Raw genomic sequence first — 19,426 nt, 5'->3', positions numbered from 1 at the left:
TGTGGGACAATGGTTCGTTTCTAGGATCACCATCATCGGCGTCTTTTGGCTCCAACCAGTGACTTGGCCACAAAGTGGTTCATAGGCCCACGGGCAGCATTGAGCTTCGCTCGCGACGCACCACCAGCAAGTGCTGGAGAAAAATGATGTTTTTTCCACAAGGACTTACGCATAATTTTATTTTCAAAATGGTCCTACAAAGGTTGATTGGTTTAATACATGGCCCTGATATTCTCAACAACAAAAAAGCATATGCTTTCTGTTGCAAAATGTAGGGCATATAACTCTTGTTCATTGTCAAACTTTGTAAATTTTGATCAATTTTATAACTAAAAATATAGACATCTACCATGTCAAATGAATATTGGTAGATTCGTTGTGAAATATATTTTCATAATATCTTAGTTTGACACCGTAGATGTAGATATTTCTTATGTAAAGCTTAGTCAAATTTAAAAAGGTTTGACAGTCAACAAAATTTATAAGCACTGTGTTTTGAAACGGAGAGAGTACATAGGAACTAGGAGGAAGGTTGGGTAGATTTGACAGTCAACCTTGCATCGTACCTCTCTTACTTAAAGAAATTCTGATAGAACATGGACTGCAGGTCGATTTCGGAAAATAGCAAGGCTTTTTTTGTGAAATTTCCGGCGCCAATTAAGTAGGAACAAAGGGAGTAACTCTGATCATTAATGAATAAAGGGGTGCTTTGCTGTAAAAAAAAGAGGGACTACATAGGAAACATAAATACACGCGACAAATACCACATATGGTACACATTCTTTCCGGAGAATTGACAGTTAACAAAAGTTATAAGCATTGCGTTTTTTAAAACGGAGAAAGTATATGAGAAAATAGAAATACATGCGACAAATATGACGTACCGTATATTTACCTAATAATAAAAGGAGTAGTGTTTCCATCGTTGGGTTTCGTCCGTCATGGCAATTTTGCGTTTTGGTCCTTCCTTTTTTCAAGAAAACAACACGCAGTCCAATTTGAAGGCTGAACTGGACTTTCTACAAAACCCGGGGTTCTTTTTGCAATTCTTCCCTGCCTCCACCCCTCCTCCTCCCGTGGACGCTCCTTGCTCCCGTGCCCGGTGCCGCCGGCCCCCTCCTCCACCTCCTGAGGCGTGCCCGGCACCGCCGGCCCCTGCCTCCACCCTCCACCCCTCCTCTTCCCGTGGCCGCTCCTTGCTCCCGTGCCCGGCGCCTCCGGTACCCTCCTCCACCTCCCGAGCCCCCCGGCTCCCTACTCTTCCTCCGGTGGCCGCCAGTCACCTCCTCCTCCTCCAGTGGCCGCCGGCCCCATCTCCTCCGCTCGCTTCGTGGACTCCGGCCGAAGCAGCGGCTGCAATTCTCCCTTGCCTCCACCCTCCTAACTCACGGTAAAAAACTAACCTTCGCACGATTCACGATGGCCATCCTCCTCGCGCCTGCCCCCTCCCGCCGCCGCCCATCGCGGCCTCGGCGACCCACCCCGCGCCTCGCCCCTACTCGCGCTAGGCCTCCTCCCTCCCACTCCGCCTCGACCACTAGCTAGGCTACCTACATCTCCACCGCCGCCGCACCCGAATCTACCCGACCCGCACCGCGCCAGCGACCACACGGCCGACGCCGCCATGGGTAGGGGCACGGGAGGCCGTCGGCTGGCCGAGAAGTTGGCCCTCGTCAGGGAAGGCTCCTAGTTTTGAAAACCGGACCGGTGATCGAACCAGCAAGGCTCTCGTTTCAGGTTTTTTCTCGGTCGAACCGCCGGTTCATCCGGCGAACCGGTTAGGTTTTTTAAGATATAAAAAAGAATTAACTAAATACTGCAAAAAAAGATAAATATATGCTGCCAATATGAATAATAGTGCACACAATAATTTACTTGTCTCATTATTCTCATACATAAGTTCCGGTGAAAACAAACAAGCACATAGCTGATCGCCACATAGTCTCATACATAAGTTTGTTTAAGTAAAATCAATCAGGCACATAGCCTGATAGCTACTGTCTCAAAACTTGAAATAGGCAGTCTAATACATGCATAATTAAACTGAGACTTCATCAAACAAAGCAATAAACTCAACGATATTGGAATTGGTGTCTCGGATGCATCCATGAACCACTGCAATTTCAATCTCTAATCATTTGGGAATCTCTCTGAATCTGAAGTTGAAGAACAGAGAAGGAGACGCGAGAGGGACTAGGGAGAAACTGAGTAATTCATACCTGTCTCCCTTGCTGGAGTGGCCGGAGTCCACGGCCTCGCTGTCGCTGGTGGCAGAGAGGCGGGGCGGCGCGAGCGTCGGGGCGACGGGGCGTTGCTGGCGGCGAGGAGGCGGTGCGGTGGCTGGGCCCGGGCAGCGGGGCGGCGAGGCGCGGTCGCGGCAGGGCGGCGGGGCACGGTCGCGGCTGGGCGCCCGGGCGGCAGGGCGGTGGCCCGACAGCCGGCGGCTCGGTGGCGGCGTGACAAGGGACAGGGAGACGGATGGGAGACTGACACGCGAGAGTTGAGAGTTGAGACAGAGAGCAGAGGCGCAGAGCAAAACCTAAAATTGGAGTGTATTTTTGGAATGGGAAGTGAGCCTGCCGGTTCGAGCCAAACCGCCCGGTTCCTTGGTTTTCATGAAAACCGGCCGGTTCACACTGTTTTCCCCGGTCCGCTTGCTCGTCCGGTCCAGTGCGCTAAACAGACCGCGGACAGCTCCGGTTCCGGTTTTTTCCGGTCCGACCGCCGGTCCGGTCCTGTTTTCAAAACTAGGGGAAGGCATCGGCATGGGACTGATCTACTGCACCACCCTCTGTGGGAGCCTTCCTGTGTGCTGCTAACTTGTCGAGGACCTTCGGCTGGACATCAATTGCCGTCGCCCACAGTACCAGTAGTTCCTCCGTCCAACAAAAGATGTTTCAAGTTTGTCAAAAATTCAATGTATCTAGACATGATTTAGTGTATAGATCCATTCAAATTTAGTCAAAATTGAGACATCCTTTATTGGACGGAGGAAGTATATATATTTTCGTGCTCTGTTTTTCAGTTTTGATTGGGTGTTGATGTATACCAGAGAGGCTGTCAAAATAATTTCTGAAACTTATCAAGAAGTTTCATTTGAACTTTCAAGAATATATCATACCAGATGATGATGCTCAAGATAATTTCAGGACTTTGTGCAGATAGTCACATTGTTTTAGATCAGACTACTCAGATCTATTATTCTTGCATTTTTCTGCATCTTGGAGAAATTACTCTGCATTTGTTAGAAAAAAGTTAGTGTGAATTGAAAAAACAGATGCCTGGATTTCTTTGTGCTATTAAAACCTACTACTGTTCACACTTAGTTGTGATTTTTGAGCTTTTGTTTGAGCAGATCAAACTATCTGTATCCTATTGATGGTTTTGTGTCATCCCACTAGGCCTCTTTTAGCAGATTTTATCCAGCCAGGGGATATAAAGAAGCTATCTAATTTGCGTTTATGGAAGATAATCTATCAACTCCATCAATCAGGGATTCTTCATTTCAAACTTTATTTTACCATTCAAGGTTGCATGAGAGTTAAGTACAAGTGTTTTTTTTCTTGGCTTTTTATAATTTTAACATATCAAAATGCATTTCGATTGAATGTGAAATTATGTTGTTGTCTTTTCTATAAACTTGAATTTTCGGATATTATGTTTACATGTGAAAGGGAAAGGAATTCAGATGCCGTGTAATTCCGAGAAAAATAGAAATACATGGGACCCGACAACCCGGTCACGTTACCTCTGACCTCTCTCGTGCGCCCAAGCCGGTCTCCGCTAAAAAAGAATGCCTATCTTGGTGTCGTCTCGATCGGTCGATTGCATCCCGAGCCGCTCCACTCCTCTACTGGCAGACGACTCGCAAACCCTAACCCCGCCCAGACCCCTCCCATGGCAGACGTCATAGACCCCGGCTCCGAGGCTCCCCGGGCGCGCCGTCCGCCGCCTCCGCCGCCCGACAGCCCAGAGGACCGCTCGCTGCCGATTCCCCCACCACCGCCCCCCGGCGGCCCACCGCCCACCCGTAAGCGGAGCCGCTCGCCGCCACGCCCCTCCCTCCCCCCGCCGCCGCCACTCGGCTCTTCGCGTCCCGAGCGCTACCGCGACCGAGACCGCGACAACAACCGCGGCGGGCGTGGCGGGGGCAGCACCAGCCCTCCGCCGCGCCGCCGCCACTCGCCGTCCAGGAGGTCCCCGTCGCCGCCGTTCAAGCGGTCGCGGAGGGACGACGGATACGACCGCCGAGGCCGCGGCAGCCCACCACGGTACTTATACGACGGCTGGATCTCTGGGACTGCATGTCCCTCCTCGGTCACTGATAGAGCTTTTGTACTGAATGTCTGTTCTTGTCACCGAGAGTTGTCTTAATGTTTCATTTGTCTCGGTGTTGCCTTGTGCAGGTACGACCGTGGCGGAGGCAGAGGTGGGTACGGCAATGACCGGTACCATGGCAGGCATCCGAATCGTGCTTCAGGTGATGATTCCTCCTGTTCTGCGAAATTCAGTGCTATCAATCCCCAAAAGAAAGGATATGTAGCAGCACGACATCTGGGAAGGATTGATGGGTGTGGTGTGCTTGTTAAACATAGTAGTTCTTGCTACTCTATGTATTACATAATTTGAAAAGTAGAGACTTTAGCTGTCAGCACTCCTAGTTCATTCTTTGGTTGCTCTTAGTTGCAGTTAGAATTTCAACCACCTGACTATATCCACTGTTTTCTTCACTGCTTTCAAATTGTCAGTAGATTGGATGTGGATGGAGACCATATGACCACTCATTCATATCAGGGTTCACGACTAATTTTATTTTTTTAAAGGCGACTTCTTATTCATTTGATGAAAAATCTTCTGACAACTCAATGATATCCAGATTGGCCTGATTCAGGATTTGGGGCATCAAATGATGGTCCTGGGATCACAAGGTATCTACACAATTACTTGCAGATGTGCATGTGTTATTAGCCTGTTATCATTACTCTTTTGTGCAATGTAACTACATGGAAATCATCAATATTTGAAACCAATTAATATCACTTTTCAGAAAATGCAAATGAAGTCTTCTACTGTAAGATGCTCTAGGGCATCGTTAACAGATAGAGAATCTTCTCAGAAATTCTCCATATTTGATGTTCGAAAGCAAACTTATCCTTTGAGCAAGGGGAGGCTGGAGTTGGATTAGAGATGTAGGTTGTCATCAGGAAACTCCTTTCCTGCTAGAAGCTCGGTCTGTACTCTGGATCCTCATTACTCTTATTAGCCACCAGCAGGCCTCGTGCTCTATTTACAGTTAGTACTACTACCAGAAAGGGCCTCCTCCCAGTTAGACACCAGATATATCCTCAAAGATAGGATTGGTAATGTTTTGGATACAGTCAAATGGAGAATCTGATGAGAATATTCTTTATCTGTTAACATCAGGCAGTTGCACATTTGCTTTACTTTAATCCTTTATCAGTGGTTTATGTAATGTAACACCAACATGCTTACCTGTAGGCACATGCCAAGTTTTCTGGTTATTTTAATTGTGTTCATAGTACAGCCCACTATTTTGTTGTGCAAGCTATTACGTTAAGAACTAATCTGTATGAGCAACTCCATGGAAGATATTTTGGATATACGCAGTTTCGAGCTATTCTTGTTTTCCTGCATATCTGCATTGATGTTTAAGCTATATTGTTTACATTCTTGTGCTATTGGATAAGCCATTGTTGACATTGTGATGAGAAACGATAAGGTGATGAATTATCATTTTTCTTTCTTTGCGCATTGATACTTTGTGTTGTTTACATTCTTGTGCTATTGGATAAGCCATTATTGACATTGTGATGAGAAACGATAAGGTGATGAATTACCATTTTTCTCTCTTTGCGCATTGATACTTTGTGATCCTCACCAGCACTGTAATTTCGTTTGATGATTGGTACTTGTTAAGAAGGGGGCGTGAATGAATGGCCTTTTTTTTAATTGGTTGAATTAAAGCATTTTTTTTCTACCAGATGCGCTCGCAGCCAGCACTTGAAATACAATTTTTGGCTACAAATAGTTTTACAAATTAAATTTGATGTATACATATTGCTATGACATACACGTTCAAATTTGGTGCAAAATATGAACCATATGCATGTGGAACAAAAATCAATTTGGTACGTCTTCAATAGTGAACGATCTGCTATTGAATTTGTACCAATTTGTCCTTTTTGTGCAGGACATGTATGGTCATGTGTTGGCACTTGGCACCAAATTTTGTAAGTGTTTGTTATACCACAACTTTTGGGAGTACAACATTAGCATTCTCTATGTAGATATCAGGTTCTTGTTGTATAAGGCATCTGAAGGCCCAAGTCTACTATGTAATGTTATTAGTGCTATATCTACTTAGACTTCCTTATCAGTTTAGTACTTTGTTGATTTTAGCATGTTGTGTTGTGCTATTGAATTATGCATCAACAAACCTGAGGATCATTTCTTGGATTTGGTTGGGATTGAGATCTACAAAAGGAGGAACTGTATATTGCTGTGTTCCACAGCTCTGCTCCTATGGTTGTTAATTTGCCATTTTAAGGGATTACAGAATTTGTTATACAGAAATAATAGTTGCATCCCTTTTAAGTATTCACATGCTTATTCAGCTACTCCCTTTTTCATGATGTCTGATTCACTAGGTCCTGGAGTTACAAAGTCTTATTGTGTAATATGTATAAAGAAACCAGTTGGTAGTGATGGTTTTGAATTGTACCAACTGTCCAATTTGCTACCAACGGCTGATTTTGAGATGAGGTTTTGCTCATGACCCACTCATAATCTGTTTCTTTACTACTCCCTCTGTTCCATAATTCTTGTCTCAAATTTGCCAAAATATGGATGTACCTATTCCTATAAAGCGTCTAGATACATGTAATATTCCGACAAGAATTATGGAACGGAGGTAGTACTATAAAGTAACCGGTTGGTGGTGATGGTCTGTTCAGCTTGGAGTTGTACCAACTGTCCGATTTTCTACCAAGGACTGAGTTTTAGATGAGATCGCTCATGACCCACTCAAAATCTTTGCAAAGACACCCCTTTTTACTATGTACTTTGTGTACATGCTGAGCAACACCTTGATTCAATAATTTATTTAATCTTGTAACATGTAGTGTCTATTTTCCATAGCAGTTTTGTGCTAGTGTATAGTATGTTTTCAAGTGACACTACTCTTTTTTGGGGTGCCTTTTGTCTTGAAGAAACAATTTATATCTGATCGAGGTACTATGTTGATTAACCTAAATAAAACATTCTACATTCCACTTCCCAAACCTCGAATAGGACGTACGGCGCTGCTCCTCCGCGCGAGCTTTTGTGGCGATTCTCAGGCCCCTCGTTGATTGGGTGTCTCCATGTCTGGATCTTACAGCTGGCGGCGTCCTGCCGTTCCTTGACTGGAGCTCTAGTGAGCAGCAGTTTATATAAGCACCTAACTAAATGCACATAAGGTGGAGACCTTGCATGGATCCCATGCATAGAGGTGCAACATGGTGACCCTCAGGGTACCCTTTGACCCTCCGTAGTTCAACCAAATGAACTAGTTTTTCAAAAAGTTGTGTCATTTTAAAATTTTAGTTCATTCGGTTGAACTAAGGAGGGTCAAAGGGTACCCTGAGGGTCACCATGTTGCAGCTCTACCCATGCGAGGCTGATGCATGCCAACAACACATTCTAGGTGTATTATTTTTGCACCAAAAGTTGAGGTGGTAGCTATTTTGTGGCAAGCATGTTGCTCAAGACAGATAATTGCTCTGTGAGATGTTTGATCCATTCTTTTCCTGGCAATGAAACAAATCAAAGAAGACTCCTATTGCAGATTAAACTTGCTAGTATTTATATTTAAGATTTTTATTTGAGTTGTTTCTTGATACTAAAAGGCATATTTTATCTCCTTAAGTTTCAAGAGCTATCCATTCTTACATCTCAATTAGAAGATAGGAGCATAGCTTCATATGTGTGGTGGCTTATTTCTTTGATCTTATATGGTTGTGGATCTTTTCAGGGAAGGCTTGATGACATACAAACAGTTCATCCAAGTTCTTGAGGATGATATATCACCAGCTGAAGCTGAGAGCCGGTAATCATTATTAACTAATCAGTTATATCTTACGCGTTTCTCTTCTTAGTTCTGACTCACCATTGTGTCTTGCTATCAAGGTACCAAGAATACAAGACAGAGTACATCACTACCCAGAAACGTGCTTATTTTGATCTCCACAAAAATGAAGACTGGTATGTCCAGAATGATTTAATTCCAGGCGCTAAGATGTGCGGCAGGAATACAGATAGCCCAACTGCTTAACTGTATTTTTATTGTTTTTACTTGCAGGTTGAAAGACAAGTACCATCCAACCAACTTATTATCTGTCATTGAAAGGTGGAGTTGCATATATGTGAATGTTTCTGTGTTGCTCTTTTGCTTGAAAACTTGAGAAGTGTTTTGGTTGAGCAATCTCCTTATAACAAACTTTATCAACTGGATTTTTGTACATCTCATTTTCGATGTCTGCTGCAGTGTTCAGTTTTACTTACTATTGGTGTAATTTGTTTTTGACACAGGAGGAATGAACGTTGTAAGGTAGTTGCGAAGGACTTCTTTCTTGATTTGCAAAATGGAACCCTTGACCTGTGAGTTGTATTCCTACAGTTTTTTGTAACAATGTTCTTTTGGGTTTCTTGTTTATACCTTGATATTCTGCTGAACAGTGGTCCTGGAATAACTGCTGCTGCACCAAGTAAATCAGAAAATGGCAGCGATGTAAACTCTGAAGATGATGGAGATGGTGACAAAAGAAGAAAGCACATCAGGGGTTCCTCAAAAGAAAAAGATCCTCTTTCTGCTGCTCCCAAGGCTCATCCAGTTAGCTCTGAACCTCGACGAATTCAAACTGACATAGAACAAACTTTAGGCCTGGTGCGTAGGCTGGACACCGAGAAGGGTATTCTGGGGAATATCCTGTCAAGTGGTGATCATGAGAAGTCAGATGTAGACAAATCACATATTGGATCAATGGGCCCTATAATTATAATTCGAGGCTTAACGACTGTCAAGGGCCTTGAAGGCGTTGAGCTCCTTGATACTCTTCTTACCTATTTATGGCGTGTTCATGGAGTTGATTACTATGGCATGTCTGAAACGAATGAGGCGAAAGGCCCTCGTCATGTGAGAGCAGATAGCAAGAATTCTAGTACAATTAATGTCAATGCTGTTGATTGGGAGAAGAAGCTGGATACATTCTGGCAGGAAAGGTTGAGTGGTCAAGATCCCATGGTTATATTAACAGCCAAGGACAAAATTGATGCGGCAGCTGCTGAAGTTTTAGAACCTCATGTCAGGAAAATAAGGGATGAAAAGTATGGATGGAAATATGGATGTGGAGCCAAGGGCTGTACGAAACTTTTCCACGCTCCTGAGTTTGTTTACAAGCATTTGAGGCTCAAGCATCCAGAGCTGGTGTTAGAAGTTACTTCAAAAGTCCGAGAGGATCTTTATTTCCAAAACTACATGAAGTATGTTCTTATGTTCTTCTATCTGGAGCTAGAGATAGTAACAACACACTTTTATAGGAGGTGATACTTATGTAGTTGTTTCTTTATGAACAGTGACCCTAATGCACCAGGTGGAACACCAGTTATGCAGCAGTCTGCACCAGTAAGAACTCCATTTACATGCTTTAAAAAGTTAAAATAGCATAAACCTTAAGTATCCTTATTAGTTATTACATATCACATGTGTTGCACATAATTGTGATAATTTCAAATAAAGTTTGTCCTTGTTGTACACTATACAGCTTCCATTAGTTTTGGTTCATATTTTTTTTACTTGTTATAATTTTGAAGGCCGTGAATCTCCGATGCAAATTAGCATCTATTAAGGCCCTATATCTGTTGAAGATACATCTGTATGCCTTTCTATTACTAGTTAGTGTACATGTGTTTGGGCTTAGGAAACAGGAGAGTTTGAAACCAATTCTTTTTTGTTAGAACATGCAAAATAATATGGCTGCAATGAGCAGAGGTGCTTGATTGAATACATTTAACACAGAAGAAAACTGCATCAGCATCAACAACTACTGGACTAAGCGAATTGACATTCAGATAAATGATCCTACCTCTGATTCTGTAGGACAAATCAAGGCGTGGTATGGACAGTCGTCTGAGATATGACCGTACCAATCGCAGAGATTATGATAGGGCAGATAGAGATGGAGGCAGATATGGTCGAGGTGATGGCTCTCCAAACCGTGATGGACCTGATGATCAGATGTTTGATGCCTTCCGTGGACGAGGCTCCAATGCTCCTTTCGGTTCTGAATTCCCTGCTCCGCCAATATTGATGCCTGTTCCTGGTGCTGGGTACGTGAAAAACCATGCATTTAAATATATTCTTATAAGAAGCTTGGTGGAATGCTAAATGGTGTGTGTGTGCTTTTCTTTAGTCCACTGGGACCATTTGTTCCTGCGCCTCCAGAAATAGCCATGCATATGCTGAGAGAGCAAGGACCTCCTCCATTTGAACCAAACGGTGCACCCCATGGCAACCCACAAGTGCTTGGACAAATGATGGGCGGAGGTCCAGCACCAATTATAGCCATGCCACCATCTTTTCATCATGATCCTCGTCGTTTGCGAAGGTTAGTAAATTACTTTGTGATGGTGCTAAATTTAACTTTCTTGTTATTTTTTGTTTGCTCAAGATATGAGAGCTGTTGTCGGCAAACAAATAACCTTGTCCCTGTAATTTATAGCAACATACTCCCTCGTTCCATAATATAAGGCGCCCACGCATTTCGAGGTCCACCTTTAACCATCAATTAAACTAATAAAATGTGACTTATGTGTTATAAAAATTATACCGCTAGATTCATATCTCAAAGAAGTTTCCGACGGTATAATTTTTATAATACATAATTCACATTTTGTTGGTCTAATTGGTGGTCAAAGCAAAATCTTGAAATGCGTGCGTGCCTTATATTATGGAACGGAGGGAGTATGTTTTAGCAATTTAGAATGTCTTGATTTTCGCATATATCATGCTACTTCATTTTCTTCTTACCCTTGACTGTCTGAACTCATCTCTCGTCTTGCCTGGGTTGCAGCTATAATGACCTTGATGCCCCTGATGAGGAAGTTACTGTTCTTGACTACAGAAGTTTGTAGGCATTATTCATCTACACAAGCAATCTTGCCAAGTGTAGCATCTCCATATGTCTTGAGGTTTGCAGTCCTCCCGGTAGACAAGGAGGATGTGTTCTTATAGAGGCGTATGAGGAACTGCCATGGTTTAGAAGAGCAATTTTTTAGGTCTCCTGTATTGTGTCAAAAGTTTTTATTTTAGCTTAAAAGGCAGGAACTTATGATTTGCTCATGTGTGTTGCATTGTGCGCTATGCAGTCACGAGAAAAGTATTGAAGAACTATTTGATTTTTGGGTCGGTATTTAACCGATGTTGTATTTCTTACCGCAGCACCTTTACTGATACACTGGAATCAAATAAACCATTATTGCTGTGGTTTCGTTCTATGTGCAGTCATGTCTGAGCTGTACTCTTCACATTCAGGTGAATAAAGACCATTCGTCCTTTAATGTGCTGCGTTCAGCAACTTGGACATCGGCATGAATTGTACCGTTCAAAATGAATGATTGTTTGGTTCCAGCCCCAGCTTGCAACACTTCATTTGGGTGTCCTACAATATATCAGGTATAGGTAATATCTGCATGGTCCAAGTGTAAAACTTTCATGTCGAGTCGTACAAGGTCATGTGGCAAAGCTAACGTGAACTGTAGCCAGCAAAATGAAGTTGCGATGAAACTCGTTTGAAAATCTAGAATCAGACTTCCAAGTTTGTATCGTTTCCCATCTACCATGGCTATGTTTTGTGCATGGCAGGCTCGCCGTGTTTAGCAGCAGTACGTTTGAAAAACCATGTAAACATGTACTTGTGCTCCGACTCTCTCAAGCTATGTGTATAAGCAATGAAATACGTCCAGTTCCCGGACCGGGCATTTTCCTTCGCAAGCGACGGGCAGAGTAACTTCTTCGAGAGGAAATTCCATCAGGCCAGGAGCTTTATAGCATGGCGCCTCTCCAGCTAGATTGACCAAGATGAAACTTCGAATTCAGAGGCTATCCAAGATGAGATTTTTTTTTAGGAATACAGTACAAATGCATACGCTCACATAAACGGTAGTCGCCGCAGTGTGCCAAGCAGCTCTGTCTATCCGTTTTAGCTTATCTGCCTGATCATGATAGCGAGTTTTTTTTTCTTTTTTTTGCATTTAAAATGTAATAGATGCGTGATTGCATTCTGACAGTATATAGATACATACTCCCTCCGACCGGTAGTACTTGTCTCAAATTTGTCCAAATACGGTTGTATCTATTTGTAAAAAGCGTCTAGATACATGTAATATTTTGACAAGTAATTCCGGTCAGTGGGAGTATATTAATTTTCGCAAGGTGAGACACCAGAATGCGATCTTCGATGGGTCGAATCCTGGTGGGTAGCCCGCATACCCACCCAAGCCGAGCTTGGTTCTCGCCTGATGATATTGAGTTATCGGGCAATACCAGTGAAATTGGAAGGTTGACAAAATGGCTACTCACGGAGAGACAAGACCAGTCGGTCGTGTCAATCCTTGGAACGGGAGGTTTAGGCAAAACAATCTACAAGAATCAAGAATGAACAAATGACGAGGATGTTTGATATTTATGCATGTCAACCATCTGCTTCAATGGAGTAGACATTTGTTGTGCAACTGAAGATTTCTTATTTTAGTTGAATCTGGTAAAAATGTCTTAGTTGCCACCGCATTCTGTGCCATTACCTATGTCCCCCTGCACAGCCCATAAATAGACTGCAAAGAATTAGTAGCATTCCTGACACTTACATTTCGGAAATGAGAACGTGGATCTGGCAACTGTTGTCTGATTTGCTGATTGCAGTGTTTACATTCGGATGATCTCTAGCGGCATATTTGTTCAGTATATGTCTTCAGTACATATTTCTGAATGGGAAATTTAATTTTGAGTCTGGTTTCAGCCGCTTAACTTGGGTAAGAATCGCGTTATTATATGTTGTATAAAAATAATGATTCTACCTGTAAGCATAATCCGTCGTAGTCTAGGTGGTTAGGATACTCGGCTCTCACCCGAGAGACCCGGGTTCAAGTCCCGGCGACGGAATTTTTTGTGCGGTTTTATTTTCCTGGTTTTGCAAATGACCCCTCGTCTTTTTGTTGGCGATTGTATTTTCTTTTCTTACTCATTTGCTTTAATATTTTTTCCTATCCCTTTTTTGTAAGCTGTTCATTGCTTGGAGGGAAATTCACCACAACTGTTTTGTCATTCCTACGTCGTAAATTGTATACAAGTTTTCGTCTGGATGTTCCCAGCACGTTCCTGAAATAAGATTGCACTGTTTGCAGTGATGCTGTGGAAGTGTGGATTGTGGAACTCATCTGCCATTCAGATCACCTCAGCTCAAACCCGCAGGGCCCGCACAGAGTCCAGACGATGAAGGTTTTGTAGTGAATCAGATCAGCCTTAAGTTTAGCACGCCAGATTTTTAGTGAAGCAGCTTCTCCCTTGAAGATTAGATTATTTCTAATCTTCCAAATGTTCCAAGCAATCAAAGCAAAAACTTCAAAGAATAAAAGGCTGCCAAAGTTTGCTCTAATCTCAGGGAGAATCTCCACACAGTGGCATCCAAAGGCCAGTGAATCCCAATCTGCAACCAACAGTCAAAGCTGAAAGGGCGGCACAAGAAAAGACGATCAAGTGTTTCTTCAACTTCAGCATCACACAACACACATTTCAGATCATCTCCAATTAAAAAGTGTCTTTTGTTGAGCATGTTTCTTGTGTTGAGTCTATCACTCAATAACAGCCAAGCAAATACTTTTATCTTCATAGGTACTTTGGATTTCCAAATCCATTTGAAAGTCTGGGCACAACCATTCTTCTGAAGCAGAACTCATAAAACTTACTAGCAGTAAAAACATTACCCCAGACCGGCTGCCAAGCATCAGCACGATGAAACGAGATGTCAGCCTTCAAAATCTCTTGATCAAGCAGTTCAACTTCAGCAAAAGCATCAGGAGGAGGCCTCCTTTTATTCATGATGTACAATAATACCACTGTTCACTGTTCATACAAGATGGAGAGACGTCCATTTGGCTATCATAGGCGCCTGTCGATAAACAGGCGTCTGATGGAGACGATGGCTGCTGGCAGTTGTAAATTTCCAACAATGTACATAAGAATTTATTTACAAGTATATAATGGAAATGATGCACATAAGAATTCACTAGCCACAGAGGTTAGTATGCAGGAGGCGGTGGAAGTGGTGCATGGCCATCTCCACGGACGGCGCGTACCTACCCACGCCGTAGGCTGGCGACTCCAAGCCCTTCTGGACTCCCTCGCAGAGAGCGATGTCTTCTATCTGCAGCAGAGCAGTGTACAACGCATCATGTTGTCAGCAGCTGGTGCCTGGTGGGGAGAATTATCAGACTATGCTTGTTTACACACTCTTGACCTCTTGCTTTGTGACGTTGAAAATATATGACCCTTCATGCCATGGCCACTATATGTTACAGTAACATGCATATTTATTGATGCCCTATAGCCTGTCACTACATCGGATTTCGGATAGCCTGGCTCTTGTAGGAGGAAAAACATGTGCTCTATCTGGTGAATGCGGTTAGAAGACCATGCAATTTACGGATGTGATTATTAGCTCAAAGACACTATCTACTTGAACATGAACACGGTGCTCAATGGCCCCATTGGATCAAGCTACCTCGACAAAAACTTGGGCTTATGTTAACGCACCTGTACTTGTTCGCTGTCTTTTAAGCTTTGGTCAATAAAATCCTGGTCATCCTGCATATTCAGTATGAAAAGTTAATTGAAGATATTTACAGCCAGCAAGAAAAAAAATAGCACTCCAATTTAAAAATATCTTCCATTTTGAAGTTTAGTGTGTGTAACAATCAATACTTGTTTCAGAGGGAACTTGATTAATGTACAAAGCTAGCATCGTCACCCGGTCAGAGACATCATTCGGCTTTCAGATACTCCCTCCGTCCCATATTAAGTGTCTCAAATTTGTTCAAATATGGATTTATCTATACCTAAAAAGTGTCTAGATACATGTGATATTTCGACACTTAATATGGGACGGAGGGAGTATTTTGTTTTAGGGAAACGGCATTAGATCTGTTCAGCATGGATTTGTTCAGAGAAGCACGGCCTTTACTGACCCTCAAAATTGGAATTCAGTTGAACAGCAGAGACCCATCACCACAGTAACTCACCTTCAATGCAGAACATGACTATCGTAATGTGATTTTTCATGTTTATTCTTAGTTTTCTCCCTCTGCTCCTGCGCCCTGCTTATTTTCGTAGCGATGGCGCGTTCCCATTCTGAATTGTTTTCGGGCAAAAAGTAGTTGACCAAAAGTGTCACGCTGCTACTTTGTACTATTAGCTCTTTTTTTCTCAATTCACAAGTCAATAGCTGCCGTTTATTATAGGAGTAGAAATGATGTACCGCAACAGTTTGTTCAACGATAAAGCTGGGGCCATCTTCAAAATCATCCTTATTTTATTGAGCGAAAGAAAGGAGTAGCCATAATATGTAACAGTCAGGTGCTCATATTTGCAACTCAAATTACTATCATACTAGAGGGCCACCTGAGCTGTGTAAATAGTATTAAGTTTTTATTATGCTAGTATTGTGTAATGTGGGTGGACCCAGTCCTAGGCCCAAGTTCACCTGCACTGCACCACGTGGTACTATAATACAATAGATCCTAATCTCATGCAATGAAATAAAGAGATGAAGCTACTGCCTCCGATCCATAATAAGTGTCGGGGATTTAGTACAAAGTTAGTACAAAATTGTACTAAATCCCCGACACTTATTATGGATCGGAGGGAGTATTTAGGAAGTTAAAGAAATAGAAATAGCTAAGAAAATAAGATAGAGTAAAGATTAGTTTTCTTTCAATTAAAGATTCTTTGCTGCCTGTCTCTTAGATAGTCCAATGCACCACCATGTACTCATTTGTAACTAAAGGAATGGATTCAATTGGAAGACACGAACTGAGGCTCAGAAGTCACAACCTCTCTAATCACGGCAGGCATTAGGACCTGCCGATGAGGGCGAGTGTCTTAACCCAGTCTCTGGACTTTTAGCTACTTAAGCACATGACACGTTGAGATATGGGGATATATGGGTTATACATGGTATGTACTGAAAGAACATAAAATGGGCATATGGGATCAGGAAATAGATACCAGAAGAGACTCGTCGAGAAAATAATCAAAAACCACTTTACACCTGGTTGCATCCAATGGAACAGCTAGATTAGTGTCCATCCATGGACCATACCTGAAAATTGATAATTTGTTCAGATCTGCATAAAGAATGTAATGCGAGCAAGTTCTTTTGCAGGAACGACAACATGAGCAAGTTGAAACTAAAGGTTCAGAAGGATGTCCAGTGCACCTGTTGATCATAAAGTTTGGATAAACAAAGGCATAGATAGCTTTTGTCCCTAGGCGATCAATGTCTTCTTGTTCTGCTGGGGCGCTTTCACATCTTTGAACACTAACTCTTTCATATGTCTGTGAAAGATAAGAACATGCTAATTATTAGATCATCATAAGAAAAGCAAAACAACAGTCATTCTAAGGAAATAAAGCAGTACTGCAGTAACCAAGGTGCCAGGTGTGAATATTCACAAAAGTAATAATCCATCAAAATTGATAGTTTCAGAACAAAACAATCTCATCAATATAAAAAGAGAGGATATTCAAACTGTTCATGAAAGCATTATCAGTTGGCACCAAGTACCTATACCGAAACAAAATATTGTCAAGGGGTGATCTGTGGAAGGAAAGGGGGTTTACAAACTATACAAGTGTTTCGTAGGATTGAAGCTGCAGGCCAGATGCGAGGGCTCCATGTGCATATGGAACATGATATCCACCATCTAGATAGTTGTCACAAAAGACCTGCATGGCAAAAATCTGATGGGCATAAAGATGTAATCGAGAGAAGCTCACCGCATTAGTAACATTTCATTAAAAAATGTCAGCTATTCAAGTTTATTAACAATAGACCTTCCAGTTACATTCGATAATATATTCTCGCCTGCAAATGTGAGGTAGTGAAGTGTCAATGCCATTTCTACTCAACAGATCTGAAGCACTGCCTAGCCATTCATCTCCAACTACATCATCGACAGTATCTTGAGCGAAATTATCAAATCTGGCAAGCACAAAAGGTCCCCATGTAGCTACCTTGATTGGTAATAGACCAAAATCCTGTCTCCGAAACATAAGCATAAGTTGCATTTTGTTGGATTGATAAGAATACAGGCTTGAAAAAGGAATTGGGATATACATTCTTGTTGAAGTTCTTGATTCCTGATATTCGTGTAGCTTTGAGGAGGGCACCATCCAATCCATATGTCCATCCCTACGAAATTGCATAAGTTAGCTACTGACTCACAAAATTGATGCAAATCAAACCAATATGTAAAGAATGACATAATAATTATTTTCAATTTCTGCTCAATTTAGAAAGCACCACACAGTTCCCACAATAGTTGAGATACATTTCATTATTTAGTCGTTCATTCTTTCTATTTCAGGCAGTTCAAATAAAACCTGTTCCTGTTTATAGTTTGGATGATCTGCACAGCTACCAAAAAGTTGTCAATCCAGCTAACATACTGAGTTCCTTTGTAATTAAACTTTAAGGGTTCCATAGCAGAAATGAGATGTTTTCCCTCGTATCATATTAACATCTTAAATAATCTTTAGTTCATACCAAGTGGATTCCAGACCATGGAATTTCAACTAAACAACAGTTTTAAGAGAAGCTATCTAGTCACTTCTCATATCTCAAATCTCAGTAACAAAACTATCCAGAAGATTCTCCTAGAAAACCAAACAGAAATTATGATATACAATCACATAGATGCATTTACCTTATCTAAAAGGTGGTTTATTAAGGAACTCACATGATAAGGGCATTGGAAACAGGTCTTTTGACCGCTTCCACATGCAAGGAGTGAGGCATGATGGCGACACACGTTGTGAAAAGCGTGAAGTTTCCCATGTGCATCCCGGCATATGACAAATTCTACATTTCCGAGTCTGTTGGTTCACCTTGTTAGATGATTGAAATAAGCAGTGTCCTACATAAATGGTCTTATTTTACAATGAATTGGAGGCAACCATGACATACAAATTTTCAAGCAAGTGTTTTCTATGCAGATCTGTGTTTTAGCAATATCATAATAACCTTTACAATTGGAAAAAGGTTTGCGAACCAAATACGGTAGCAAGTATAATTGATTCCAGCTACAGGAGCATGAAAACATGGTGGAATACCTTCCTGAGAAGAAATCATTTGGGTTCTTGACTTGTCCTATGTGACCTAGAAAAGTAGCACACAAGTTGGAACGATATAAGCTTTCAGTAAGGAACTGTGGCGTTAACTGTTGAAAACGATATAAGGTACTCCCTCCGATCCTAAATTGTTGTCGAACTTGGTCCTGGCCCTAATTAGTTGCCAGGCCACGGGACCTGAACTGTGAACTGTCCATTTCAAGCCAGTGAGCACTGAGCAGTCGATCTACCGTGTCCAGAAAAGTGACGCGTCGTATCATGCAGCTCAAATCGAATCTACTGTTTTTGGCTTTCCATAATCGAGAGCCGTTAGAGGCGCATGTATTGTACAACTAGCGACTATTCCTCTGTAAACTGAAAGGAAATTCCAAGCAAGGGGTCGGGGCGCAAAATTGAGTGTACCAACAGCCTGCCACCCGCGGAGGAAGACGCGGTCGAGTTCGAGCCGGAGGAATTCCGGATCGGTGTACCACTCGCTCGGCGGCGTCACCGCAGAGGCCAGCGGTATCGCCGGGTCGAACGCCGCCACGAGCCGCCGCGCGGGCTCCCCAACCGTCGCCCCCGCCGCTGCCGCCGCAACGCGGGACGGCGCGGCGCGACGGACTTTGGGGCGATCGGTCCTCACGAAGGAGGAGGTGGAGGAGGAAAGGGCTAGGACTTGCGCGATCGCCATCGCCGGCCGGCAAAGCTGCCTGCGACTGCGAGTTGCGGGTGACGTTGGGAGCTGGAGTGACAGAGCCGAGCGTTTTTTTTTTTTAAGAGGAACAGAGCCGAGCGTCTAGGCGTCTAGCCGAGGAAAATGGTTGGGGCGAGAAAGGCTTGGTTGTTCGTGGCCCATAACAGGAAATAGGCTTTGTTAGTTTCTTCATGGTCCGAAAAGTGTAATATCGGTACTTTTGTTCTGTTTAGCATGTGTTGCGCGAGAGGCCCAACGATTTAGCGCAACCTTATTTTTTTACAGCAGCT

The 19,426-nt window shown here is 42.7% G+C and overlaps 2 protein-coding genes, 1 long non-coding RNA gene and 1 other non-coding gene across 8 annotated transcripts; 2 read left to right on the top strand and 2 right to left on the bottom strand.

Annotated features, from left to right (window-relative positions):
- Positions 1–1,840: 1,840 nt before the first annotated feature.
- LOC104581498 lies at positions 1,841–2,597 on the bottom strand. Its single transcript, XR_729462.3, has 2 exons — positions 2,220–2,597; positions 1,841–2,115 (listed from the first exon to the last, which is right to left on the bottom strand). It is a non-coding gene; the product is annotated as an uncharacterized LOC104581498 (long non-coding RNA).
- Positions 2,598–3,819: 1,222 nt separating this feature from the next.
- LOC100839798 (serrate RNA effector molecule) lies at positions 3,820–11,616 on the top strand. Of its 2 annotated transcripts, XM_010229108.3 has the most exons (13): positions 4,138–4,271; positions 4,407–4,480; positions 4,877–4,928; positions 6,212–6,251; positions 8,033–8,107; positions 8,188–8,262; positions 8,360–8,407; positions 8,590–8,658; positions 8,737–9,540; positions 9,634–9,682; positions 10,157–10,386; positions 10,470–10,664; positions 11,130–11,616. In XM_010229108.3, the coding sequence occupies exons 2-13, from the start codon at positions 4,442–4,444 to the stop codon at positions 11,188–11,190; spliced, it is 1,737 nt and encodes a 578-aa protein (XP_010227410.1). In that variant the 5' UTR covers positions 4,138–4,271; positions 4,407–4,441; the 3' UTR covers positions 11,191–11,616. The 2 variants fall into 2 exon arrangements, with proteins under 2 accessions (XP_003563493.1, XP_010227410.1); XM_003563445.4 differs by lacking the exon at positions 6,212–6,251 and having other exon boundaries at positions 3,820–4,271.
- A 1,527-nt stretch (positions 11,617–13,143) lies between these two features.
- On the top strand, positions 13,144–13,216 carry TRNAE-CUC. Its single transcript has one exon. It is a non-coding gene; the product is annotated as a tRNA-Glu (tRNA).
- Positions 13,217–14,095: 879 nt separating this feature from the next.
- Positions 14,096–19,271, bottom strand: LOC100839185 (choline monooxygenase, chloroplastic). 4 transcript variants are annotated; one of them, XM_024457466.1, is made up of 10 exons: positions 18,863–19,271; positions 18,443–18,488; positions 18,070–18,205; positions 17,448–17,522; positions 17,345–17,368; positions 16,961–17,071; positions 16,548–16,666; positions 16,337–16,430; positions 14,867–14,917; positions 14,096–14,477 (listed from the first exon to the last, which is right to left on the bottom strand). In XM_024457466.1, exons 1-10 carry the CDS (start codon positions 19,131–19,133, stop codon positions 14,340–14,342), a joined length of 1,065 nt encoding a protein of 354 aa, XP_024313234.1. In that variant the 5' UTR covers positions 19,134–19,271; the 3' UTR covers positions 14,096–14,339. The 4 variants fall into 4 exon arrangements, with proteins under 4 accessions (XP_024313234.1, XP_024313235.1, XP_010227407.1 ...); XM_024457467.1 differs by having other exon boundaries at positions 16,961–17,056; XM_010229105.3 differs by having other exon boundaries at positions 17,165–17,368; positions 18,863–19,268.
- Positions 19,272–19,426: the final 155 nt, after the last annotated feature.

Source organism: Brachypodium distachyon, chromosome 1 (genome assembly GCF_000005505.3).
Source record: "Brachypodium distachyon strain Bd21 chromosome 1, Brachypodium_distachyon_v3.0, whole genome shotgun sequence".
Classification (NCBI taxonomy): Eukaryota; Viridiplantae; Streptophyta; class Magnoliopsida; order Poales; family Poaceae; genus Brachypodium; species Brachypodium distachyon.
This window is presented reverse-complemented; position numbering and strand designations above follow the sequence as displayed.

Coding starts and splice junctions, on each gene's coding strand:
- LOC100839798 (XM_003563445.4), top strand. CDS start 3,898: ATGGCAGACGTCATAGACCCCGGCTCCGAGGCTCCCCGGGCGCGCCGT. Junction 4,929..8,032: donor GATGGTCCTGGGATCACAAG/GTATCTACACAA, acceptor GGATCTTTTCAG/GGAAGGCTTGATGACATACA. Junction 8,659..8,736: donor CAAAATGGAACCCTTGACCT/GTGAGTTGTATT, acceptor TCTGCTGAACAG/TGGTCCTGGAATAACTGCTG.
- LOC100839185 (XM_010229105.3), bottom strand. CDS start 19,133: ATGGCGATCGCGCAAGTCCTAGCCCTTTCCTCCTCCACCTCCTCCTTC. Junction 18,206..18,442: donor AATGATTTCTTCTCAGGAAG/GTATTCCACCAT, acceptor GTGAACCAACAG/ACTCGGAAATGTAGAATTTG. Junction 16,667..16,960: donor TTCAATCCTACGAAACACTT/GTATAGTTTGTA, acceptor TATCTTTCACAG/ACATATGAAAGAGTTAGTGT.